This window comes from Podarcis filfolensis (genome assembly GCF_964270895.1).
Source record: "Podarcis filfolensis genome assembly, chromosome: 17".
Classification (NCBI taxonomy): Eukaryota; Metazoa; Chordata; class Lepidosauria; order Squamata; family Lacertidae; genus Podarcis; species Podarcis filfolensis.
The window spans coordinates 10965142-10992092 of record NC_139621.1 but is presented as its reverse complement, the minus strand read 5'-3'; the positions used below and the strand labels follow the sequence as shown (position 1 = coordinate 10992092).

General features: G+C 45.7%; 2 protein-coding genes across 4 annotated transcripts; one reads left to right on the top strand and one right to left on the bottom strand.

The window, feature by feature from the left end:
- Nucleotides 1–8670: 8670 nt before the first annotated feature.
- Nucleotides 8671–11703, bottom strand: TIMM29 (translocase of inner mitochondrial membrane 29). Its single transcript, XM_083594087.1, has 2 exons — nucleotides 11568–11703; nucleotides 8671–9461 (listed from the first exon to the last, which is right to left on the bottom strand). Exons 1-2 carry the CDS (start codon nucleotides 11629–11631, stop codon nucleotides 8842–8844), a joined length of 684 nt encoding a protein of 227 aa, XP_083450213.1. The 5' UTR covers nucleotides 11632–11703; the 3' UTR covers nucleotides 8671–8841.
- YIPF2 (Yip1 domain family member 2) lies at nucleotides 11686–26642 on the top strand. 3 transcript variants are annotated; one of them, XM_083593954.1, is made up of 10 exons: nucleotides 11686–11713; nucleotides 13858–13905; nucleotides 15828–15973; nucleotides 17107–17187; nucleotides 17919–18006; nucleotides 19817–19915; nucleotides 20602–20768; nucleotides 21913–22095; nucleotides 25726–25846; nucleotides 26070–26642. In XM_083593954.1, exons 2-9 carry the CDS (start codon nucleotides 13875–13877, stop codon nucleotides 25834–25836), a joined length of 906 nt encoding a protein of 301 aa, XP_083450080.1. In that variant the 5' UTR covers nucleotides 11686–11713; nucleotides 13858–13874; the 3' UTR covers nucleotides 25837–25846; nucleotides 26070–26642. The 3 variants fall into 3 exon arrangements, with proteins under 3 accessions (XP_083450080.1, XP_083450078.1, XP_083450079.1); XM_083593952.1 differs by having other exon boundaries at nucleotides 11693–12422; XM_083593953.1 differs by lacking the exon at nucleotides 11686–11713 and adding an exon at nucleotides 12188–12315.
- Nucleotides 26643–26951: the final 309 nt, after the last annotated feature.

The window sequence follows — 26951 nt, the reverse complement described above, 5'->3', positions numbered from 1 at the left end:
TAACCGTGTTTCTGTTTAGCTTTTTGTTTGTTTGTTTGTTTAAATAAGCCATTGGCAAGTATTTGCACCTGTTATCGTACAAGAACCTTGTGATAAGTACATAACCTTGTTGCCCTAGGAGAAATGTTGTTAGCCAACCAATATTAGTTTTGTTGAGGTTCAGGAAACCCATTTAAGACCCCCAATTAGCCATGATGCCCATAGACTTTCTTTAACTGAAACAGGCTCTTACATTTCCCGATGATTTCATATATTTCTCAGAGCAGCTTGGATTAAGGTTACCTGAGGCTGGAAACTAGTTATCTTCATGCTATTAATAATAATAATAATAATAATAATAATAATAATAATAATAATAATAATGCAGCCTTCACTCACTCATAGAGAATCCTATTGCATCCTTCCCAGTACTGGAGCATTTTGTCTATTGTAAACCACAGAGCCTAGGGCTTGCTGATCAGAAGTTCGGCGGTTCGAATCCCCGCAAGCTCCCGTTGCTCAGTCCCTGCTCCTGCCAACCTAGCAGTTTGAAAGCATGCAGTGCAAGTAGATAAATAGGTACTGCTCAGTCATGCTGGCCACATGACCCAGAAGCTGTACGCTGGCTCCCTGTCAGTAAAGCGAGATGAGCGCCGCAACCCCAGAGTCATCCACGCCTGGAACTAATGGTCAGGGTTCCCTTTACCTTTACTCTGCTACATTTTCCCAAATATTTATGAATGGAAGGGCAAGATATCCCTGCCATGCTGCTTAATTATTTGCAATAGTCTGAAAAGTGAATTATACGCTCCTTTAAAATTACACCTTTGTGTCTATAAACTGTGGTCTAAGCCACTTTTTGAATCCATCTCTACCAAAAGAAGGGAACTCACTTTGAAACTTATAGATGGTTCCTAACACCATGGAAGCTGGCAATGATAAACCCAGGAAACTCAACTAAATGCTGGAGAGGTTGCACCAGTACAGGCACATATATCTACATGTGGTGGGAATGTTTCAAAATTCAACACTTTGACATCAGTCCTACCAGAAATCTTCAAAACCACAAAAAGGTATTAGAAGCAACTCCAGAACTGGCCCTAATATAGACAACAACATGCACTCAAACTACAAAGAACTCCTAAGCCACCTACTCTCAGTAGTTAGGAGCATCATAACTAGACACTGGAGAGGGACCTGTCAGGAGTGAACATGGGCCACTGGTACCAAACCATATGGGAAACAGCTACTAGAAAAGCTAAGCAATTAATTGAAATGAGTACAGGGACGAATGAAGGGGATGGCTTCACCCTGTGTGGCTCCCGTTCATTACACAAAGACAATCGCATAAAACCCCCCTCTCAGACAAAACTCACTGCAAGCAACTGAACGCAGCACATGCACTATGCAAAAGGAAAAATCATTGCCCCCCTTTCTCCCACCCCTCTCCACATCTTTCTCCCCACCCCCAACCTCACAATGCTTATGATAGCAATGTCTCACACCAAATGTAACTTAACCTGTAGATAGGACTCTTGTAAACTGAAAACAAGAGATGTTATATGTACCTTTGTTATCCATGAAAATCTATCAATAAGAACAATAAAAAATACACCTTGTTTTGGGTGTGGCACGCAATGCAGGGGCTGAAATTGTACCTAGATGCAACTAGAGCCATTAAAGAAAGAACATACATGGGGACACACATGACAACTAACCTAACATGAGGCAGGTGTCTTGGGATAGGAAGTTTTCTTTAGCAGTCAGCAACTTGGGTGATGGAGGGAAGGCAAGGTGATGTGAGAACAACCCCAAGCTTCAGCTTCTGACCTTCTGGGGGCCAGGAAGGGATTTTTTATAATAATAGTGTCCTGCTTTTTGCCTTTCCTGGGGTAACTTCTATAGGCTGGGAGTGGATCCTTTCCTCATGGTGCCCAACCAGAAGCATTGCTGCACTAAAACCCAGGGCAATCAATGTTTTGGCTGGGAGTAGCGTCAAAGCCAACTACAGCAATGTCCTGTACAATTAAGTGTTCGTATTAAACACCTTAATATAGGTGTCAGGACAGCAGTGGGGTGAACTTTTTGGAAGTAAATCAGGTTTCAGAAAAGCATGCCATACTGAATGCTTTCCCTAAACAGGAGGGCCTTCTGGGACAGATAAATGGAAAAGGAAAGGCAGAACCGCATACTGTCTACATGTCACATTAACCCTCATTCTAGATAGGACCAGAGCCACTAGGATGGCAACTGACATCATAGTCAAGAAAAGAGGAAATATATCACAGCGAGGCTGAGAGAGGGATCTTGTTGTCTGGGCAGCCCAGGACCTCCATGCAATCTGCCCAGACTTGCACCTTAGGGAGGTCAATTTGGTGCTTTTAACACAGCGGTTTGGCTTCACCCCCAGGAGCACACTCCATTGTCTCTCGAGACAGATGGATGCCAACAATACCAATCAGGTTTCACTTCAGGTAGCAGTGATGGACCCTCATCCACCTTCACAGGCCTGACAAGCTGAAAAGTATCCTCAGTAACATGGCTGGGCAATCTTGCCAAACGTTCATACGTGAGAAGGAACAGAAATAGGTTCAAGAATCCATTCCCTACCAAGCAGCGCTGTAGGGGCCTCAGTTGGATGAGGCTCAGTAGAAGAAGAGCCTTGGATACTTTAGTCCTGCACAGAAGGAAGAAGCCCAGTTGCTCTGTGGTGATACTACAGCTGCCGTCAGAAGTTATTTTATCCAGCCAACCATCTTTGGAGAAGTGCAGGAGAACATGACCATTGCAAAAGAGAAGGTCAGGAAGGCAACATTTCCCCATGCTTGCCAATCTTCCACATCCTGCTGGGATAGCTCAGTCAGCAGAGCATAGAATTAGAGTTGGAAGGGGACACAAGGGTCATCTAGTCCAACCCCCTGCAATGCGTGAGACTCTTAATTTCAGAGTTGTGGGTTCAAGCCCCACGTTGGGCAAAATATTCCTGCATTGCAAGGGGTTGGACTAGGTGAGCCTTGTGGCCCCTTCTACAAATATATGATTCTATCCCATTGTTCTATGCAACGCCTCCTCCCCCCTCTCGCTGCTGCATTGCTCCATGTCACAGAACTGCAATGGTTGACTCCAGAATTGGCCAAGCTGTAAATGCGGAATTTGGCAGGCCTCTTAAATCTGAACATGATTTATTTTTTATTATCTATTACGATGTTTACTGTAGTGACTTTATCTCACTTGGAGCGCTACTTGGGCAGAGAACACAACTTGTTTCCCCTGATAATTTTATGGTGGGTTTGTGGGGGGTTTTTTTGGTAAACCCATTTGAGGTTTTAGTACAGCCAAGTGGTATATAAATATTGTACAATAAATAAAATAGTTTAACCTTTTAGTCTAACTATGCTCCTTTCGCTTGCCCACCCGCTCCACAAATTGCCACAGTTTTGCAGGTAACGTTGCCCCACCCTACAATAAGCAAGAGGAAAATTGACTGTGAACCCCCAAAACCAAACCAGAGACAAACTGTGTGCAATGAAATTCACCTCCCAGTGCAAATTGTTTCACTGCAGGGGAAGAAAATTTTGCATTTCTTCTCTCAGGGCTCAGGAGGGGGCATTGCCCCCTTTGGCTATGTCTGCTCTTTCAGGAAACCTTGGACCAAAGATGTTGATTGAATGAATCGCCAGCTATTTTGCTTGCCTTGTTGTCAACAAGAGGGCAGCCTATGCTAATTCTTTGGCACTTTTCTGTCCTCCTGCGTTAGGGGATGAAATTTTGCATGATAAATGGCAAAATCCCTGACTTAAATTTGGGAGATATCACTTCAGGGCTTCAGCTCCAGTAAGCTTCCCTCCTTCCTTGGCATCTAGATAACCTTACCTATCAACTCTATAGGGGGTGCCTTAGACCTTGCTCTTTTCTGTCTCGCCCTCAATCCCCAAAATATGGGGATAATACTATATAGCTTCTTATAAGAGCCAACATGATGATGTATGTAGGGAACTGCGGACGCTATATAAATGCCAAGTATGATTTTTTAAAATCTGAGCAGTGTACTTTGCAAAAGTGACAAGGAACACCATTCTAGGGTAGCTCTAAGAGCAAACACCTGCAAATTATACAGCCACCTTTGTGTAGAAACCACACTTTTTATATATATATGCATTTTCATTGAAAGCTTTCAACACACAATAAAAATCAAACCAATACAAATAAAAATAGAGAAGAAAAGGAAAAGGAAATAAAACAAAAAGGAGAAAAAACAAAGAGAGAAAATAGGAGGAAAGAGAAAGGGAAATAAAATACAGAGCCCTGTATCAGGGGTGAATATTAATCCTTATCTCACACAGAAGGGGGTGAAGCCTCCCAGCTTTCACCAGGGAGCTTCTAAGATATCACAATTTTAACACCTGTGTGTGGTGTTGTTGTTTAAAAAAAAGGATTGTTTGTAAGGTAAGACAGAACTTAGTTGCAATCAAATGTGTGCTAAAAAATAAATTCCAGATAGGTTCGCACACCAACTTCACCACAGGGACACCATGGGAAATATGCAGTCTTCTGAATTTCGTAGAAATCGATCTGACAGAATAGAGAGGCAATGTTTTGTTATATATGAAATCTGGGTTTCTCCAAATTCATAATTTTTAGCCATGTGTGTGTGTGTGTAACAAAAAGGAATTACTTTCACTTGATTTCTACAACTATAGCGGTCTGTTGCAGTAAATATACACACATACACACAATTATTATTATTATTATTATGATGCATACATATTTGAGAGCAACCCTTTCCTTCGAGTAAACCTGGATAGGAATTCTTATCTGACAGAGCCCTAGTTGAAACTGAAGGATGGTCTTTATTGCAGATTAGTCAAATCAGAAGACTTCTGTCTCTGGTTCCACTACCATGCCAATCATCAGCAGGTTACTCAAGGTAATTCAGCCTTTGGTAAAAATAAAACATAAAATAAATAATATATGATGAGTTTCCTCTTTTTGTTCCTACTGACCCCTCCCACTGTGCCGTGTCTGGGAAACACTAGCAATACTGAAGGTTGTCTTGTGTTAAGATTCCAAATGGTAGCTGCATGCATTTGCATTGCAACATAGTTTGCAGGTGCAATTTGGAATCCTAACGCAAGACAACCTTCTGTGGTAATTCACTGGTAATCCGCTCTGCTTTCAGTGCAGTGCAGGACACATCATTGCCAGTGAATGGATATAGTATACAGTGGTACCTCGGGTAAAGTACTTAATTCGTTCCGGAGGTCCGTTCTTAACCTGAAACTGTTCTTAACCTGAAGCACCACTTTAGCTAATGGGGCCTCCTGCTGCTGCCACGCTGCCGGAGCCCGATTTCTGTACTTATCCTGAAGCCAAGTTCTTAATCTGAAGCACTATTTCTGGGTTAGCGGAGTATGTAACCTGAAGCGTATGTAACCTGAAGCATATGTAACCCGAAGTACCACTGTATTACTACAGCAGAGAGAAAGACATAAAGTGAGAGAGCACATTATAACTGCTTGAGTCTGTTAGGGTAGGATTTGAGAGATGCACACCCTACAGTATTTCACATACGCAAGGGTGTAACTTGTAAAAATTTCTTTTTTAAAAAACTATTATCCTGAAACAGGAAAAAAAAACTGTTTCCAAATCCAAATAATTAGGACTTTCTTTTGTTTTCTACAATATTGATGGCTCTCATTATCTATTATTTTCCCAAATGGACTAAAACACTTACCTTCACCTGGTGACAAAATCCTGAAATTACAGCTTCTTTCTTCCCACTCCCCATTTGCTGCCATCTGGTGAACGGAACTATACAGTCAGGTACACAAAGATGCTCACCCCCTGCCCCAGTCAGGACCTCCAGCTTTACTTAGATAAATGCTCTATTTTTTTGGTCTTCTCACTGTGCAGAAGTGAAAGTTGCTCATAGAACGTAATAGAGAAATGCAGGAATATAGCCCAACTGTGAAAGGGCAAAAGTGCCCCCACCCCATCAAAAACGAAGAGGACAGGATCTATTGCCTTTCTCTAAGCCAGATCATGGCCACTGGTCCCATCACCTCCTGGCAAATAGAAGGGGAAGAAATGGAGGCAGTGAGAGATTTTACTTTCTTGGGCTCCATGATCACTGCAGATGGTGACAGCAGCCACAAAATTAAAAGACGCCTGCTTCTTGGGAGAAAAGCAATGACAAACCTAGACAGCATCTTAAAAAGTAGAGACATCACCTTGCCAACAAAGGTCCGTATAGTAAAAGCTATGGTTTTCCCAGTAGTGATGTATGGAAGTGAGAGCTGGACCATAAAGAAGGCTGATCGCCGAAGAATTGATGCTTTTGAATTATGGTGCTGGAGGAGACTCTTGAGAGTCCCATGGACTGCAAGAAGATCAAACCTCTCCATTCTTAAGGAAATCAGCCCTGAGTGCTCACTGGAAGAACAGATCGTGAAGCTGAGGCTCCAATACTTTGGCCACCTCATGAGAAGAGAAGACTCCCTGGAAAAGACCCTGATGTTGGGAAAGATGGAGGGCACAAAGAGAAGGGGACAACAGAGGACGAGATGGTTGGACAGTGTTAGCAAAGCTACCAGCACGAGTTTGACCAAACTGCAGCAGGCAGTGGAAGACAGGAATGCCTGGCGTGGTCTGGTCCATGGGGTCACGAAGAGTCAGACATGACTAAACGACTAAACAACAACAAGCCAGTATTATTTTTTGTCAACAATGTGATTAATTTAAAATGCAACACATTTAAAAGCGCAACATGTGTGCACTTCGGTGGAACAGAAGGCTTCTACATTCAGCTGAGCACGGAATTTGGGCTGTGAGATCCAAAGGGGCAATTTACAAGTAACTTGACCTTTGCTGCATCTCAAGAGTATTTTGGGCTGGAAATCCAAACTAGCCTTCAGTGCATGGAGTTACTTTTGCAGTAAAAGCATGACTTCAATAGTCATTACTTCCTTGCAGTAAAAGCAACCCCACACTCTTATAACCACAGGGACCCTCGTTAAAATAAGGAATAGTTGTGTGTGCATAGTGCATTAAAAATAGGAATAGAAATTGAGGTGGGGAAAATCCATCACATCTTTTACAAAAATAGACCAGCCTTAGAAAGGTGCACAATTTAGAAGAGGAAAAGGCCTTTTTATTGTTGCTTTTATTAAACAATGGAGAGTCTGGATCCCCCTTGAGCCTTGATTTAAATTCCCTACTCCCTTGCCTGCCACTCTGCTTCTGCCACCTGGTGACAAAATCCTGTAATTACTGCCTCTTTCTTCCCACTCCCTGTTCGCTGCCGTCTGGTGAATGGAACCAAACAGCCACTCCAGTCTGAACCTTTTCAAGACTCCCATGAGAGGTGGTGGACTCTCCTTCCTTGGAGGTTTCTAAGCACAGGTTGGATAACCATCTGTCATGGATACTTTAGCTGAGGTTCCTGCATTCTAAGACATTTCTCTCCACTGGACTTAATAATGCAATTGCTCCAGCTCTTTTGTTCTTTGCTGCTCTCAATGGACTGCCCTGCTTACAGGAGCTCAGGAGAATGCAGAGATGAACACAAATTTAAAAAACCATCCTAACATATCTGACTAGTAGTGGAACACACTGGACATAAATTGGCGTGTTCCAGGGCTGTGCTAGTGGCACCACTGTGGCTTGTAAAAAAGAAGAAAGCATTTAAAAGTCAGAGAAAGCAAAGGTTAAGGTGACTGGGGGTTCTCCCATTCCGCTTCTGATAAGTTTTCCGTTTGACCCTCTGCCCCCAAAATCCCACTGCAAAATTGAAGACTGTAACACTATACAAAGGTAAAGGGACCCCTGACCATTAGGTCCAGTCGCGGACGACTCTGGGGTTGCGGCACTCGTCTCGGTGGGGCTTACTTCTGAACAGACACACATGGGAAGATGCTATGAGCTATTTTTCACCTCAGATGGAAGATTTCCACAAAATATTAAACTAGGCAGCACTGTAATAACTCAAGATCTCCCAGCTTCTCACTAACAGTATTACAAAATACTTATTCAAGCACATATACTATAGGAAAGGGGAGGCTTGGGGAAAAGTCAAGAGAATAACAAACCCTATACAGTGGTACCTCAGGTTACATACGCTTCAGGTTACATACACTTCAGGTTACACACTCCACTAAGCCAGAAATAGTGCTTCAGGTTAAGAACTTTGCTTCAGGATAAGAACAGAAATTGGGCTCTGGCGGCGCGGTGGCAGCAGGAGGCCCCATTAGCTAAAGTGGTGCTTCAGGTTAAGAACAGTTTCAGGTTAAGTACGGACCTCCGGAACGAATTAAGTACTTAACCCGAGGTACCACTGTACATCTTCAGAATAAGTTTTGGACAGAGCTCCTGTGGAGGTACAGCTCCTGAGAAATTAAATGTGAAGAACTGAAAGGGAAGAAGAGTTTGGATTTGATATCCCACTTTATCACTACCCGAAGGAGTCTCAAAGCGGCTAACATTTTTCTTTCCCTTCCTCCCCCACAACAAACACTCTGTGAGGTGAGTGGGGCTGAGAGACTTCAAAGAAGTGTGACTGGCCCAAGGTCACCCAGCAGCTGCATGTGGAGGAGCGGAGACGCGAACCTGGTTCCCCAGATTACAAGTCTACCACTCTTAACCACTACACCACACTGGAGAGGGAATCAAAGAAAATTTCAAGACAAGGGGTGCTTCTTCTTTTTACTCATTTATTCACCATACCTGGCTGAGTCTACATGAACAATACAGTGAAAATCAGGATCCTAGAAGAAAACAGACCATATTCCTAACGGAACTTTTTCTTTGTTCCACCATCTCCAAAGGGAGATGATAAACTACAGCCACCAAGGCACATCAATGATGTCAATTTCCCTGACTCTCCCTTTCTGTTTGCTGGATCTGCTCCTCTGTCAGGACAACAGGCTTGTATTTCTCGTCAAAAAGTTTCTCGTTGGCTTCCGAATGGAGGTTATGGAAAGAAATTGTCCTGAGATGCTCTGGCAGGTGTTGAAACTCCTCCTCGTTAATGTCCGGATCCCGCATTTTGGAGTGCAGAACCCACCAACGCCCCCAGAAGCCCACATCAAGGACTTGGCTGGGAACCTCCATCCAGCGTGGCTTCAGGTACTTGCAGTGCGCCTGGTAGAGATCTGCTCCCGCGTCAAAAGGAGCCTCGTAGACGAGGGAGAAGAAGAGCAGGCTCTGGAAGCGCAGCTGGCCCCGGTTCCGCAGCTTCGTCAGCCGCTGGACGTGCCCTTCCGAGCTGCTGCTGCGGGTCCAGGGCGAGAGCAGGAGGAGGGTGCCCGAGGCTTCCAGGAGGCTGGCCTCAAAGGAAGACTCACAGGGGCTGCGGAGGCTGCAGCCCACTGCTCCGGCCAGCAGTGAGAGGTAGAGCCCAGCTTTCCCCGGCCGCTGCCTGACACCCAGAGCAACCTCTTTGCAGGCTTCGGCATAGTCATGCAGGAGGCTCTTGCACCACAAAGCTGTGGACGGGGGCGGGAAAGAAGAAAACAGGGATGGTAAGAACAGAAGAAGAGCCTGTTAGATCAGGCCAATGGCTCACTCATCTAGTCCTGCATCCTGTTCTCACAGTGGCTAAACCAGATGCCTCTTGTGGGAAACCAGTGACTAGGATTTGAGCGCAAGAACCACTATCCCCATGCCAAGGTTTCCAGCTGTGGAGGTACAGCACAGCCATCACTGCTAGTACATGGCCTATGCAGAGGGGGGCAATCAGGTGCACTTGCCTCGGGACTCGGTGGGCTAAGCTGGCCAGAGGAGCCCATCCGGGGCCTGCTGGTCCCATACTGTCATGGCAAGAACACCCCATGCCTCCCAGCTGACTGGGGGCTCAAACTCCAGGGCTCTGAAACACTCTGCATGGGCATGGCTAGTAGCCTTGGCTGATAGCCTTCTGGTTGTTTTATTTATGTATTTATTTTGTAAAGTTTATACACCTCTTGATTGTAAAAAGCCTTCACTTTGTGAAAAGACCAAACAGTAAAGTTGAGACAAATTCACAACCCTACTTTAAAACATGCAAAAACAGAAGTACAGTGATACCTCGTGTTACAGACACTTCAGGTTACAGACTCCACTAACCCAGAAATAGTACCTTGGGTTAAGAACTTTGCTCCAGGATGGGAACAGAAATCGCACCGCTGCAGCACGAGACCCCATTAGCTAAAGTGGTACCTCAGGTAAAGAACAGTTTCAGGTTAAGAACAGACCTCCAGAACAAATTAAGTTCTTAACCCGAGGTACCACTGTACTAAAAGAGGTGAGTTGCTTTGACTTTCTAACCACCTGGATGTCTAAACAGAAATGTTTTTAGCATGTGCAAAATAATAATAATAATAATAATAATAATAATAATAATAATAATAGAGTACAGTGATCTCAATAGGCCGGGAGTTCCAAAGCACAGGTGCTGCCACACTGAACGACCGCGTTCTTACGAATGCAGAACAGGCATTACGTGGAACCTTGAAGGAGTGCCAGTTCCGCTGACTGAAATGCAGAGTGGACACCTGTAGGGTAAGGCGATCTCGCGGGTAAAGCGGCCCCAATTTGTTATGGATTTTATATGCTAATAGCAACACCTTGAACCCGGCCCGGCAGCCGATCAGCAACCAGCGCAAACCTCCTGAGCACTGATGCTCCTCCATGCCATGCAGATCATATAGTGAACTGTGAACCAGGCCAAAATTTGGCACCCTTCATGACTTTGAATTGGTACCTATATGAATATAGGTTTTATTATGATTACTGGGATTATTATTGTGGTCATTCTGTGTCCCCCTCGTCCAGGGCCGGATTTAGGTTTGATGAGGCCCTAAGCTACTGAAGGTAATGGGGTCCTTTATATGTTCAGCTGTCCCTTGTCAACAACAAATTATTGCTGTTTTTGTGTTACATATATACTATATGGTAATTTATGGACATAATAGGTATCTAAAGCCATTTGCACATAACAAAATATATATTTTATCAAAGTAATTGATATAGAAATGAGCAAACCACTGATATTTTAGGGAGCAGGTGGGGCCCATGACTTACATCATAGGAGCCTACATAACACAAACCACTGTTGCTGTATGTAGGTTTTATTTTATTTGTTTTTAATCTTATATTTTGGAAATGTACATTCAGGGTTTTTTTCCTTTAATTTTTTGGGGGGCCCTAAGCTAGAGCTTGTTTAGCTTAAACGTAAATCCAGCACTGCCCTCGTCTCAGCGCTCTGTGCGGGACAACAGTCCGCACCCCCTTTAATCCGGCGCTACTCCTTGATTGTCTCTAATCCTCTTTGGGAGAGAGTTCCATAAGCCTGACTCTGGTTAGGAGGAACCTGCCGCTGCGTGAGCTCCGCGCCGGGAGAAAGGAAAAGGCGGCGGCCCCAGGCCGAGGCAAAGCGCGCCACAGAAGGGCACCCGCCACCTCCTCCTCCCAGGGAAGCATGCAGGGGGGCGGCGGCGAACCTCTCCCTCCCTCCCCGCCCGCCCCTCGGGGTGAGGTCTGAGGAAGCGGGCGGCGCTCAGGGCTCGAGCCCGGGCCTCCCCTCCAGCCACCCGCTCGCCTGCCCGCCTCACCTATGCGGCCGGTGCGGAGCCGCCCCCAAAGGCGCCTCTTCTCCGGGCTCGGAGGATCCGCCATCGCCGGCCTTTTCTGGCAGGACCGCGAAGCCGGACGCTAAAGCGCGACGGACCAGCTCAGCGGAGACCGGAAGAAGGAAGAGGTGAGGCGCAGGAGCTCATAGAGATAGGAAACTCTAGACTAGCTTTTTTTTTTAAGTATTGTTTTGTTCTCTGTGTAGTTTATACAAAAAAGCGCCGTGTGATCCTAGGACAAAAGGGCGATATATATATTAAATTTTAAATTATTGAGTTATTTCATAACATCCAGACACCGCTTGGTTGTTTAAAAAAAAAAGCAAACAAAACACCTCGAAGCGGCTAATAAAAAAGGCGAGAATTAGTGAAAATTTCTGCATTGCAGAGGGTTGGGCTAGATGACCCTCGGGGTCCCTTCCAACTCCCCAATTCTGGGATTCTTCGGCCATTTCACAAGCCTGCCCTGCTTTCTTGCTTCTGCCTTCGAGCAGAAAAACACGCGCAGTTTTAATTCCCGCCGGGTCGCTTTACGGGCTCCCTCCCTCGCAGCCCCAAAGCATCCGTGTCCGTGTGGAAAAGCCGTCACGTGGGCCTCCAGTCTCGGCGTTTCCGAGTCTATGAGCGCCAGGGGCACTTTTGACGCGCGCCGGAAGCCGCGAAGAGGCGGCGGCGGTGCCTCGCTGGAAGCTGCGCCCTCGTCGCCGTCCGAGGCTCCTCTGAGCTCCTGGTGAGGCTGGTCGAGCTTCTTTCCCCCCCCCACCGCCGCTGAGGGACCCTCGTGGGGCGGGCTCTGCCTGCTAAGCCCCTCCGCTGGGTGACGAGAGCCTCGCCCGGGTAAGGGGCTTCTGGCTGCCAAGGGTGGGCTAAGGTTGGGGGGCGGGTGTCGCAAGCTACCCGTGGCAAGAGGCCGACCTGTGCTCTCTCTCAGGGCTGGAAAGCACGTCCGGTCTCTGAGCATGTGCAGAGTGCCTCTTCTCTCTCCCCCCCCCCCAATTGGACAAGGGACTGTGATGCTCAGGGTCCAGGGCTGTTCCCTTCCGTGGCGCAGGCTTGTCATGGCAGAGGGAGGAGAGGGGCTTCCTGGAATATCCTAGAGTTGGATGGGGACACCCAGAGGGTCATCTAGCCCAACCCCCTGCGAGGCAGGATTCTCCCACCCCAAGCCAGATCCTGCTTAGCTTTGCAAAATGTTGCGGATGTTTTTATCTACACCACTAGAAGGCTTACTGAGGACATTTGAGCAGCAGCAGCAGCTGGGAACCGTTTCACGGCCAGTGCCAGTGCCGAATTTACATATAAACTAAACAAGCTGTAGCTTTAGGTCCCTACTCTCTTGGGGGGGCCCAAAAAATTAAAGGGAAAAAAACCTGGATGTTCCAAAATATAAGATAAAAAACAAATAAAATAAAACCTACATGTTGTGTAGGCTCACAATGGGCCCTGCCTGCTAGCCTGCTCCCTAAAATATCACTGGTTTGCTCATTTCTGTATCAATTACTTTGATAAAATACATATTTTGTTATGTGCAAATGGCTTTAGATACCTATTAGGTCCATAAATTACTATATAGCATATATGCAACACAAAAAACAGCGACAATTTGTTGTTGACAAAGGACAGCTGGACATATAAAAGGCCCCATTACCTTCAGTAGCTTAGGGCCTCATCAAACCTAAATCCAGCCCTGGTTTCGCCCCAGCCATTTTTAAGTCAGAGGCCTAGCGGTGTCTCTGCCCCCCACCCCAGATGTTGTCAGACTACAACTAGGAGCTGTTCAACGGTGAAAAGGACTCTCTCGGAAGGCGGCAGACTCACCTTCCGTGGAGGTTTTTAAGCAGCGGTTGGGTGGCCATCTGCCGTGGATGATCTAGTTGAGATTCCTGCATTGCAGAGGGTTGGGCTCGATGACTCTCAGGATCCCTTCCAACTCTACAGTTCTATGATTCTAACTGCCAACGTCCCTGACTGTTGGTTATGCTGACCTGGGTCTGATAAGAGGCCAGCAACATACGGAGAGGCACAGGTTACCCCCACGTCTGTTTTGAAGCTGCCTTTAACTGCCTCCTGTCCATACATCCCACCCCAACCATCTAAATGTACACATCTGTATGTCTATAATATATGCACCTGCCAGTTTATGATTATGCTTCATGCATCTGAAGAAGTGGGCTGCAGTACATGAAGACTGATGCCATAATACAGTTTCAGCCTTTAAGGTGCTTCAAAGCTCTTTGATGTTTCTGCCAACACAGTTTGTTATCTTTTCCAGGATAATCCAGTTGCATCATGGCTGCCCCAGATGAGCTCAAGTTTCATGGTGAGCATTTTAATTCTCCTGAGTGAGTTATGGATTGTGGCAAGCTTTGGGCGCTAGGCTGTGCAGTGTTCTTTCTCTACCCACCTCAAAACTTCCCTGTTCATACGTGCCCCACTTACAAGAGCATAACCTTTTGTTGCATTATCTACCTTTCCTATCTCATTAGTCTTCTATACCAGGAATAGTCAGTCTACAGCTCTTGGCAGTGTTAGAAACTGGGATAGAAAAGCTAGGAGCCAAATGGCCTCTGGGACTTGTTGTGGGCGCCAAAATCAGCTGTCTAGTTGCCACTGGGTGTGTGTGTGTGGTTTGACAATACTTTTTATTTATTATTTTGATAAGCATGAACTAAGTGATAAGCAATTCACATAAGTGACAGATTGTTAATGTCACATTTTTTAGCAAAAATTGTTAATACGTGTTTCATTTGGTGTTTACAATAAAAATATTGCTACCATACTTCGGTTTTCAAAACATTCTACTCGTTATTGTTAAACTCCTTAATATATTGTCTATCCTCAAGGCTTCAGAGCACATACATTTCAGTAATTCTCAGGTGTCAGCCAGGCGCAGAAAACAGCACCCAGACTTGCAGAGGTGTTCGCAAATGCAGAAACTTTAGGTGCAAAATGTGCCTGGCGCCCTGCTAATTTCGAACTCTGGCTCTTGGAGAGTACCCACCTCATAAGATAACTTTTGTCCAGCTGCTGAGAACTTGCCTGCTGTTAAAAGAGGGTTGAAGGAGCAAAGATTGAACCTTGTCATGGGAGCAGAATCCATTGAAGGCAACGGGATTTACAGTGGAAGCCTATGCATGTCTGTTCAGTAGTAATCCTAAACACACAGTAGGAAGTAATCCCCATGGAACACAATGGGATTATTTCTGAGTAATCATGCATAGGAATAGCTGTGGTGGGACTTGAATTGGGGCTTTCCTGGCCCACAAACCATCATATACAGCATCTCTCTCTTTGGCTCAGAAGAATATGAACAGTTTTTATACTTGTGGAGAATTTTTGCTTAGTGCAAACAAAAACCCAAACAATGTGTTGTGAGCAGGCTGGGTTTTTGGGGGGTACGTGTGTACTGATTTTTCTTTGGTGTAGATTGCTCCAGCTGCCTCTGAAGGTAGGTAAGCCTACCTTATTTCTCAAGGAAACACAAGTTCTTTGGAAGTATCCAAGTTTTGTTTCTACCTTAAGAGCTAGGGTTGCCATATTTCAAAAAGTAGAAACCCGGACACCTTGAAAGTTGTTGAGCTTTTCTTGGGGAAAACCTCCCAAAAACACAGGTTGAAGCTAGGAGGGAGAAATGCAGAAGTTCTACTCACTAAACAGTCGGGTCTTTCAGAATTTCAAACATTGCCTCTGGTACCACATACACATGAAATTGTACCTGAAACGCCAGTGTGGTGTGATGGTTAGAGTGCCAGCCTAGGCCCTGGGAGACCAGGGTTCAAATCCCCACTTAGCCACAAAGCTCCCAGGGTCACCCTGGGCCAGTCGCTCACTCGCAGCCGGACTTACCTCATAGGGTTGTTGTGAAAATAAAATGAGGGTGAGGGAGAACTATGTACGCTGGGATATAAATGTAATAAAGCAAAGCAAAGTATGTTAAAACTAGAGGAAAAAGCCGTCCAGGTTTTTTCACCTCCTCTGTTGGTGGCATCCTGGGGTTTTAAGCACCAGATGAGAAAATGGTGCAGCGACCGGCTTGGCTAACAATTTCTTCCCGACAAGTAACTTGGCAGCTCTGCAAGAGGCAGAGCAAAAATCTACTTCTGCTCACCTGCAAAACTGCTTTCATTGTCACGCTATGGAAGTGCTGTCCTAGCTATGAGCTACAGGGGCTCTAGAGCAAAATCTGATTGTGCTAGTATTTCTGTCCTGACTGCCTGGCGTATTTTATTTTATTTTTTGCAGAATTTGATGAAGCCATAGATTTGCTGGCTGAGAATGCGGATGCCACCACTCCTAGCATCGGTGAGCGGCAAAGCCACACAACTGTAAACATGTCTTCTGGCTACAATGAAGAGCCTGAGGCAGAAGAGGAGGATGATAAAACAGAGGTGCTGCTGTTTCAAATTCTGTCCTGCATGTTGATTTATAGCCAGCTGGAGAAGTAGCTGCTTTGCGGCAGGAAGGAAACATTAGCCTAGCCAAGGGGCAACTTCCTATGGACCTGGAAGAGAGTGGGAGGGAGATAACAGGTCAAATGGGAGCTTTGATGTAAAGCACAGTGATTTACATAGATAAGGAGGATAGGAGGCATAGAATGCATATCACACCTGGTCTGTAGCAGTTGCACTGGTTCCCTCATAGCTTCCCAGCCCAATTTAAGGTGCTCTCTCACATTTGTGTTGGAAGCCTAGATAACAGGGCAGGGGGCCTCCAAATAGCTGAAAGAATGCCTCACTCCCTGTATAGACCAGCTTGGGGCTTAAGATCAGCGGAGGAGGCCCTCCTGGTAGTTCTCCTGCTCTTACAGGTTTGGGGGAGCTTGTGAGATTACCTTCTTGGTGGTAGCTCCAAGAATGTGGACCTCCCTTTCCACAGAAGTTTGTCTAGCTTCCATTGTTTACTTTGAAAAGGGAAAAATTTAGTTTTGTGTCCTGCCAGTAATGTGGAATTAGTGTTCTCAGGTAATGGGTGTGCTTTTTGTTTGTTGATGTTTTAAATTTACTCTGTGTGTTTTTAATATGCTGTAACCCACCCTGGAACCTTATTGTGAAGGGTGGGTAAGAAAAACAATAAATAACAACACAATGCACACATACACACACACACACAGAGGGGGGGAGCACTTTGTTGTGTAACCCTACCAAATTCACTCTTGAGCAGCCAAAATTCCTATTGTTCCTTGTGTGAAGAGTAACTGGAAGAATTTCCATAAAAATAATGTTCCCAAGTAATTATAGTCCCTCTCATAAGTTTCACCCCCACCTGTTAACACACACAACTGCAGCCTGTGGAGCTGAAAGGAGTTCCTGGGAGGAGAAGCATCCATGAAAGAAAGAGGTCTTCTTCTTGGATTTGGAATGAAGCACTCTGCCTCTTTTTCTTTTCTTTATTAAAGTAAGAATGCTTAGGGCACGAGGTCAGTAGTTCTATCTTCGCAAGAGGCCCAGGGGTTGGTTTGTCTCACCCAAAATATCTTTCTTGGCCGAGGGCAAAGCAGTAACCTGCATTCTCATCCCTGCAGCTCTTGAGTTCCCAGAAGAAGCAATCCAGTTTCTGGACCTTTGAATATTACCAGGCTTTCTTCGATGTTGACACATACCAGGTAAGGGAATTCGTGTAGTTCTAGCTTCATATGTGCAGCCAAGAATCAGCCACACTTGATAAGATGAGGGAGTGTAGTAACTCAGCTTGCAAGTAACAAGCACAAGACCTGCCATACAGTTTGCAGTTGGCCCTCCAGCTGTTTTTGGACTACAACTCCCATCATCCCTAGCTAATAGGACCAGTGGTCAGGGATGATGGGAATTATAGTCCCAAAACAGCTGGAGGGCCAGGTTTGGCCACCACTGGGCTAGATCACCCATAGGGTCCAGTTCTGTTTCATGGCTGGAGGCACAACCTCATGGCTGGCACATTTGTATTATGCTTTGAGCCTAATTTGGCTCCAGGATTCTGCTGTGGCTGAATTACCACCATTATTTTGTTGGGTACAAATTGAAGATCTTCCTGATCGACTGATATTTTCAGGAGCTGAAATTCACAGCAGTGACGTTCTGACTATGGGGATGGAGATTTCCTAACCATGAAGTTAGAATAACGAATTGAGTTCAGTCTTCCCTCCACCACAAGCTTGCTTGCTTGGCTTTGGGCAACCATATTATCCGTCTTCTCTCCATACCCTGACAATGGGGTCTAGTGCAAGGCATAGAAATGCCTGTACAATATTTCTAGTAGTTCCTGCACCTCCTGAGATGGGAAGCAAAAAGCCCTGCATCCTTGCACGTCCCCATGGGGTCCATTTTGCTGAGGCAAGGCCTATTTCTTGTTTATCAGGTGTTGGACAGGATAAAGGGGTCGCTGCTTCCGCTGCCAGGGAAAAACTTTGTATGGCACCATCTACGGAATAACCCTGACCTGTATGGTGAGTACAGAGAGGCTCAGACTGATGCAGAGCACTGCCTCCTGCTTTGCAAAGTCTGGATTGAACTGTAAACTGTGATGTAGCATACTATGCCCAGGACAGAGAATGCAGCTTGCTCAGCATCCTGAGAAGCAAGTCCTGATTAAGCGGGGAGGGGGGTGATAGGAATTTTGAGGTCTTAGATATATGGTAGTGTTCATAAGTGGTACCAACCAAGCACGTACATAGATCAGCACAGGATGACCCACCTGAAACCATTTTGATTACCAAACTGACCAAATGTTTTCCCTGCAAGGAAGGAGCCTTCCCATTGTCTCTGGAATTGAGTAATCAGCATTTTAATGGGTGACAGACTATCAGGAAAGGCAATCAGGAAAGGCAACCAGATAACCTGGAAAACAGGAAAAACAACATTCAAATTTCTGTTTTAGACCGCATTTTCTGTGATGTATGTATGATGTTTCTGGGGGTGGTCTTGATCTACAGGGTGGCAATTTCAAAAGTCTTTATAAGGCCTTGCGCGCCATTGTTCCGGGTTCCTCCTCCCTCCTTCGTGTGGTGAGTGAGGACCCTGTTGCAACAGATCAATAAAGATCAGGCTTACTAGCTGCTTTGCTTCTCAATATTCTCTGGTTGACCTCTGTTATTTTCTCCTACCAATAGGGAACCTATGTAAAGACTCTATATGGGCTCTTGGATACCCCATAAGGGAAAAGGGCAATTTTTCTTTACAACGGGGGTGAAGCTTGCTAGTCATCTTCCAGAAGTGCAGTCTTCATTTCCTTGCTCTGTCATCCCTAAGTACATACCTTGCAAGTGGAAGGTCAACCCTGGGCATCATCAGGCAATGGATGTCTGACCCTGGGAAAAGCCATGGGGAATTAGAGCTAGATCAGACTTCCCCAGCTTGGTGCCCTACAGATTCTGCTTCTTCTTCTTTGGCGATCACTCATAGCCGAGTAAGATTGTCTTCCATGAACACGGTTTTAACAGTGAGTCCGTAAGTGATTGTGGAGGTCAATTCTGGATCCACACATCCTTCCACAGTGGGGACATAGGTTTCCGGGCAGGAGTTGATCACGTTGAGGGTTTGCCAAGCATGCCTTCCTCTTAGCACATTTCTCCCTTTCGTCCCATGTTTGAGCATCTTCAAAGCCCATGACACCTTTGGTAAAGGCTGTTCTCCAATTGGAGCGCTCACAGGCCAGTGTTTCCCAGTTGTCGGTGTCTATAGTACATTTTTAAAATTTGCCTTGAGACAGTATTTAAACCTCTTTTGTTGACCACCGGCATTATGCTTTCCATTTTTAAGTTCGGAATAGAGTAGTTGCTTTGGGAGACGATAATCGGGCATCTGAACAACATGACCACTCCAAACGAAGTTGATGTTAAAAAAGATTCTTCATTGATTCCGATTCTTTCTTACAGACTATTTGGACTATAGCTCCTATCACCCTTGACCCTTGGGCCAAGCTTGCTGGGATGATAGGAGTTAAGCCCCAAACATCTGGAGAACAGCAGGTTGTGGTGGAGGCTGCACTAGATCGACTGGTAGCCTAGCAATGTGTTACACTTTTGTGTGTCTAAGGTTTGTTCTTGGGGAACGTAGATTTCCCTCTAAGGCCTGCTCTACCAGGTGGCCTCCAGTGTTGTGCTGAGACACCTCCCCTGAGCCCCAGCTCTTTAGTTGCTTCCTTGTTCTGTATTTGGTAAATGAGTTCACAGTCGGCTCCATTCTTTGCCCCATGCTGAGACAAGAAGTCTGCCCGTCTTTTTTGGTCTTCTAATGTTGTATTTCTGCCTCTCACAGGACCGTTCTGGATCTGTGCCACGTTGGTCTTCACGCTGGCTATCAGCGGCAACTTGTCCAGCTTCCAGGAGAAAAAGGGCAGCCCCCAGTTCCACAAAGGTGAGCAGTCGACGGGGGAGTGTCTCTTGCAATTTAAGCTTTATGCAATCATAACCCTTTTATATATTGGGTATTGTTGAAGGCACACAAAGAATGGGCAAAATAGAGATTTTTTTGGGGGGGGGGGAGGTAAAAAATAAGTTGCTCGTTACCTGCAAAAGCTTTTGAGCAAGGTGGCATGCGGCCTACAAAAAAGCAGGAAACAAGAACTGTAGTAATGACTCCTTTCTTTCCTACTGGGGATGTGTGAGATTGGTAAATGGACAGTATTCAGAATGCCTAAATTTTAGCTCCCAAATATCCTTAACTTCTCGCAGAGGAGCAGAAGCTCCTTAGCATAACTTAGTCATAAAATGAATGGAAGCTTTAAAAGTAGTTCTCAGTTATGATAGTAAACACAAGAGAGAAGGAAGTGTGTGTGTGTACACACATGCACAAAACTCCTTCCCTCCCTCCTTCTTGTGTTTACTTATCATAACTGAGAACTACTTTTAAAGCTTCCATTCATTTTATGACTAAGTTATTCTAAGGAGCTTCTGCTCCTCTTTGCCCCTGCGGGAGGGCAGGCAGAAGGCAAATATGTAGAGACTTGTAGCTGGTAGGGTAAGCCCTGGTTACTGACCCTGCCAGTGCTTTTGCCTTGGAGCGAATGCTGCTCTTAATATTGTTTTCCTTTTCTTCCATAGTGTCCATTGCCGGAATAATTATCTACTGCTATGCCTGGCTGGTACCCCTTGCCCTGTGGGGCTATTTGCAGTGGCGAAAGGGGGTCCAGGTCCATGTGGACTCCTACACCTTCCTGGAGATGGTGTGCGTCTATGGTTATTCCCTATTTGTGTACATCCCCACTGCGGTGAGTAAAGCAAATGGGGTGGCAGGGAAAAGACTGGTTCATATGTCGTTTCTTTTCAGTTTGCAGAGCATAACGTTCCAGTAGAAAGTGCTCAAAAGTCCTGCTCCGTTGTGCTTTCCATTATTATTAGTAGTAGTATTAGTATTAGTATTATATTCATTCATTCCCTGCCCATCTGGCTGGGTTTCCCCAGCTACTCTGGGCGGCTCCCAATAGAATATTAAAAACATGATAAAACATCAAAAATTAAAAACTTCCCTAAACAGGGTTGCCTTCAGATGTCTTCTAAAAGTCAGATAGTTGTTTATTTCCTTGACATCTGATGAGAGGGTGTTCCACAGGGCTGGTGCCACTACTGAGAAGGCCTTCTGCCTGGTTCCCTGTAACCTCACTTCTCCCAGTGAGGCAACTGCCAGAAGGTCCTTGGAGCTGGACCTCAGTGTCTGGGCTGAACGTTGGGGGTGGAGATGCTCCTTCAGGTATACTGGGCCAAGGTCGTTTAGGACTTTAAAAGTCAGCACAAACACTTTGAATTGTGCTCAGAAATATACTGGGAGCCAATGTAGGTCTTTCAGGACCGGTGTTATGTGGTCTCGGCGGCCACTTCCAGTCACCAGTCCAGCTGCCACATTCTGGATTAATTGTAGTTTCCGGGTCACCTTCATTGCAGTAGTCCCAAGTGGGAGATAACTAGAGCATGCACCACTCTGGCGAGACAGTCTGCGGGCAGGTAGGGTCTCAGCCTGCGCACCAGATGGAGCTGGTAGACTGCTGCCCTGGACACAGAATTGACCTGCACTTCCATGGACAGCTGTGAGTCCAAAATGACTCCCAGGCTGCGCATCTGGTCTTTCAGGGGCACAGTTACCCCATTCAGGACCAGGGAGTCCCCCACACCCACCCGCCCCGTTTCCCCCAAAACTGTACTTCTGTCTTGTCAGGCTTCAGCCTCAATCTCTTAGCCGCCATCCATTCTCCAACCACCTCCAGACATTCACACATTCCTCAAGCACTTCTAGTTTTGTGCAGTGGGATTTCAGCAATAAGGACCTGAATTAAAACTCAGAGCTGCCACTGGCTGAGGTCCTGTTTCTCATGAAGAGTGCATGAGATCTTACTCAACTTCCGCTTCCTTCATTCACAGATGCTGTGGCTGATTCCTATATCCTGGCTGCAGTGGCTGCTGCTCATCTTTGCAGTGGGTCTCTCTGGCTCAGTTCTGGTTCTTACCTTCTGGCCAGTTATCCGCTCAGACACCAGGCTGGCAGCTTGCGCCCTGTTGGCTGTCATTGTTTCTCTCCATGTCCTTCTGGCTATTGGTTGCAAGGTATGTTCTCTTCTCTTCCCACTAAGCTAGGGCAAGGTTTGGAGAGCAAAATGCTACTTGTGCCGAGAGGGGAAGGAAAAGTAGAGGGAAATAAGCTGTGTACGATGCAGCCGCTAGAAAGTCAGATATTTCAAATGAGTTTTTAGCCTCGGAAGTTGCAGAGATTTTACAGCAGCAAAAGTACTCCGGGCTGGAAACATGATGATGTCATTGCATGATTTTACTGTATAATTCTGGGTACCCTGTGGCAATTTAGTATTATGAACATCTCTAAACCAGCCTTTGCCTATCTGGTCATGCAGGCAGGGAGTTGACTGGAGGGCAACAGGTTGACAAAATCTGCTCTGAACTTACAGTATTTGAGGTAACTTTATACTGGACCCCTGAAAAAATTGTTAGAATATGATGTAAACATTGCATAGTGGAAGTACAGACATACCTTGGAAGTCAAATGAAATCCATTCCAGAAGTCCGTTCGACTTCCAAGGCGCGGCTTCCAATTAGCTGCAGGAGCATCCTGCAGTCAATCGGAAGCCGCGCTGGACATTCGGCTTCCAAAAATCATTCACTAACCAGAACAATCACTTCCGGTTTTTGATTGCTCGGGGGCCGAAAGGTTCAGGTTTACAGGTGTTCGGCTTCTCAGGTTCCACTGTATAGATAAAGTAATTCTAATTATATCATAGTGCTCATTGTGCCCAAAATTATGAGGAATGGAACAGGCATTTGATTAAGGCTGTGATTTACCGTTGAAACCTTTCTAGCAACTCTTCCAGCACTTTTAAGGCCCAACTAAATGTTGGTCGGGAGCAAGACTTTGAGCTCATCAGAACTTTTCTTCAGATTGGTTGGACCACCAGGGGTGGGGGAAATGCTGCCAGATATAACGGGAACGACATTTCTGGTGTAAAAAGACCTTCGCTTGTGACAACATCCTGGGGTGAATGGAGGAGTAATGATTGCTCTCGCTTTGAAGATAGCAGCCATTTGGTTCTTCCGCTGGTATACCTGCAAACCAGAGCTTGGGGGGGGTGGGCAGTGGGGCTTTCTCTGTATGAAAGCTACATGCTGGCAGTGGGTGGGACTTGCCATAGCACAACGTAAATCAGATTTATGCGACACATCTCTATCCAGGCAGGCTAGAAGCATCAACCCAGTTAAATCCAGACAGGAATATGCATGGAGATTATGCAGCAAGATTGGTGAGGGTTGTGATCCGGGGAGGGAAATGGTCAAGGAAGGAGGCAGCAAGAAGCCTGGAGGGTCCCTGAACCCTGGGGTGTAAGCTACACCTTTGGTGTGGATTTTAATGTAATTAATGCATATACTGGTGCTGCTCGCTAATTTGCAGCACAGTGGGAAATGTATATGCTGTGTCAGCAGAAGCCGAATTTGTAGATGACGGAATATGGCTGGAACAGTGAAGTTGATGAAGTGTGTAAGATCCCAGAGTGTTACTTGTATACATCTAGACCAGACTACTGCAATGCTGTTTATGTGGGGCTGCCTTTGAATTGGGCTCAGACCAGGGGTCGGCAAGGTTTACCTCGCCTGGGCCAGTTCACTCCAGCAGAGATCCCTCCATGGGCTGGATCGTGCGCACGGGGTCGCAATTTCTGGGGCCTGTGCAGATGTGATTTTTGGCATCCGAGCATGCACAGACACGATTTTCAGCACCACGGGAGTCCCTGCGCCGGTTTAGCGCAGCACAGAGGGACTTGCCGAGTGGGCGGCTCGGTTCGGGGGCAGCTCATGGGCCAGTTAAACAACCCCCATGGGCCGTTTGTGGCCCATGGGCCTTAGGTTGCCTTCCCCTGGCTCAGACCTTTGCTCTTGTGCAAAATGCAGCAGACTGGGTACCTGCAGGGGCTGGGCTCTTATATCAGAGTAATAGGTTCCATGAATTGCACTGGCTGCTTGTTGGCTTGCAAACCCAATTCAAAGAACGGATCATAGCTTCTAAAGCCCGGAACAATTTGGGACCAAGTTTGGGCCATTTTACCCGTATGGGGCTGCAGGGCCTTGAAATCAGCTACAGAGCCTGTGCCTGCAGATTCACCACAAGCTAGTCAGGCTGGAGGGTGCAAAAGATGGTTTTTTTCAGCGACAGCCTCTCAACTATGGACCTTCCTTCCTCAAGAGATACGTTTTGCTCCCTCCTCGTCTTAAGCAGGCCCTAAATATATTTTCAGTCCACCCGAGAAAACGGGGGGTAGTTTTTAATTGAATATTTTACACCCAGTGTAGTATTGGGATTGTTGGCTGTCTGTGATTTCTTTTTTGCTAGTTTCATATTTTTAGTTTTAATTTGCAGGATTTTAATGGGTTTTTAAACATTTTATACTCCCTTGATTGTGAGCTGCTTTGAGAATACTTAGGGTTTCGAAGAGAGGCCAACATTAATAAATATTAGTATTACTATTCTAACATTCCTTAAAAGCTTGATTTATCTGCTTTTTGCTGTCTTTTCGTTTTATATTTTTAAATCTCGAAGTCTATTAAGTACAACATAAGAAAAATAAATGAGCTGTTTTGCAGCTAGCCCCCCCCCCCCGCCCCAAATCCGTTTTTTCCTTTGTTAAACTCCCTTCACTTTTGTCTTGTGTTTTCATATAGTTTTAGGCATGTTATAAAAAAATACAGTTGGCGTTACAGTGTGGACTTTTCACATGCATGCATTTCAAGGTTCGGAAATGACACTGTAGGCTGAGACAGAGGTGTGCAATGTGCTCAAGATTAGTCACATTCTGCCTGCAACACTGAACTTAAATGAGAACTCTTAAGCAAACTCTTTGGCCCCACCTTGGTAGTGTCAATACAAACTCCACAGCCAAGATCCAACAAGGATGTGGATTATTGTTCTTACGCACATGCCTCAGGGCTGGCTTGGACATCCTGTACAAAGCTCTCGTCTAATAAACGGGGAAACAGTTATAGCTGGATATCCAGCCTAACGTGGGATGGGGTGGATTAAATTACCCAGCTAAAGTGAATCCAGTTTTCCCACGCACATTTCAAGTATTAGCACATGCCGATTGCAAATGTACAGATTTACAGTCTCATTATGCTGCCCTAGGAAATTTCAGTTTCTTAGAGAATGGAGTATTATTTGTACTACTTCTGCCATTTGCCAAACTGGATTAGGATGGTAACAAGAAAAACAGTTACACAATGTTTCCAAACCTGATTCCCCTGGCCCTGGCATACTGACAAATCTATGTATTTTTGGCGTGTGCAGCTAAGCCTTGAAGAAACAGGTACTGAACAGTTTCTCTGTGAAATGGGAAATAAAAGGTAATGCTTGCTCCCTCAGCAACTTGCAGAACAGGGAAGCAGGCACATCCAGTGGGCTACTCTAGAGAATATATGGCATCTCTAGCCCTTAATATAGGACCTTTTTTGCCGTTAACTTGGTAGCAGAAAAGTAGCCCAAAAGCAATTTGCTGTGGGTCATGTATTCAGTTTTAGACACGCAGGTTTTGCTTTTGCTTGTTTGCGTTCAGGTTTTGATTAAACCAGAGTATTCTTCAAAGTGCAGTCACTGAGTTTTCAAATTAACTTATTGATTCTAGGTGGAGGAAGGCAAGCCTGCTTGATTTCTACAACTGATTAATTTTCTTCTCTTTGAAGCTGTATTTCTTCCAGAGTGCAACCGGCACACCTTCTCATCCCACGCCAGCTGCTCATTTCGGCAGAAGCACACCGCCTCACCCGGCCAACCACTCCAACTCGAATATGTGAAAGGCAGCTGGTAAGAACTTCTGGCCATCCCGTATGGCATGCAACAGATGCTAAAAATGCTGCTGGGTGTCAGATATTCTTTGTCAAAGCGCCCACTGCTCCCCAATCCCCACCCCTACCAATGGAAGCATAGGAACTAATGTGCTTCTGGGAGAGGTAACAAGGGGTTGGCATCTCTCATCTTTCTCCCTTAGTGCATGCCCTACTTACAAGACCTAAAATCTCTGTTGCAGACACTTTCATCATGAATGTCTGGCCTCAGGGAAAGCCCATGGGCGAAGGAAGGTGCACACTCATTCAAGAGGCAAGGAGACACCTGAGCTGGAAAAGGGACCAAGCTGCATCACCTCACCATTTCAAGACTTTTGTTGTCCTACTTCAGCCAGCCGTGTCACTAAGATGCCCAATTTGCGAAGAACCCCACTTTTGGAAACAAATTTAAAGGCCTGGCTGTTAACATCACAAAACGTTACTTGGGGTGGATGCAGCTGCCTTTTGCTCCTTCATCACAGGATGGGCCTGCAGTCCTGACAGGGCTGCAGAAAGTGACTGCATGGAGTGATTTTTGTTCCCCTTCCAGTTAAATCTTTGGTAATGGCGGGATGTAGCAGAGTCAGCTGATGGCTGAGACTTTTTAGATCCTCGGTGAGTAAGGGTAGATGATCAGGAATAGAAGTAAGAGCTTCTTTGGAGGGAAGCTTGAATGATAGGGAGGTTGAGCACTTCAGATTACTTTGATTTAGTTTAGCTACTTGATTTTGTTTTCTATGGAAAGCTAATTTAAATAAAACTGCCTTTTAAGAGGAGTGTGGCTCTTTCCCAGCTTCTTTTCCAGCCAACACTGTCGTCCTCTGTGGCCACATTGTGTAACACAGGATCAGCGAAAGTAGCTATGTAACATGCTGTCTTTGTCTGTGAAAAAGGGTGACCGAAAATCTGGTAGAAAGAAGCACCTAATGGCATGGGTGGAAAACTACTGGGTTTCCTCCTTGAGAATTTTGTACCCAAGTCTGAGGTCCTAAAGGCAGCCATTGCACAGAGTGAGAGTCTCTTAACTGTATGTAAAAAATAGATGCTTGTCTTTTGAAGATGTGAGCGAAAGGGAAATGAGCTTT

Bases quoted from the DNA above. Each gene is read 5' to 3' on its own strand.
- TIMM29 (XM_083594087.1), bottom strand. From the start codon at position 11,631: ATGGCGGATCCTCCGAGCCCGGAGAAGAGGCGCCTTTGGGGGCGGCTC. The intron at 9,462-11,567 runs GTGAGGCGGGCA...CCCCGTCCACAG, and splicing joins GCTCCGCACCGGCCGCATAG to CTTTGTGGTGCAAGAGCCTC.
- YIPF2 (XM_083593954.1), top strand. From the start codon at position 13,875: ATGGCTGCCCCAGATGAGCTCAAGTTTCATG. The intron at 19,916-20,601 runs GTGAGCAGTCGA...TTTCTTCCATAG, and splicing joins CAGCCCCCAGTTCCACAAAG to TGTCCATTGCCGGAATAATT. The intron at 22,096-25,725 runs GTATGTTCTCTT...TTCTCTTTGAAG, and splicing joins TTCTGGCTATTGGTTGCAAG to CTGTATTTCTTCCAGAGTGC.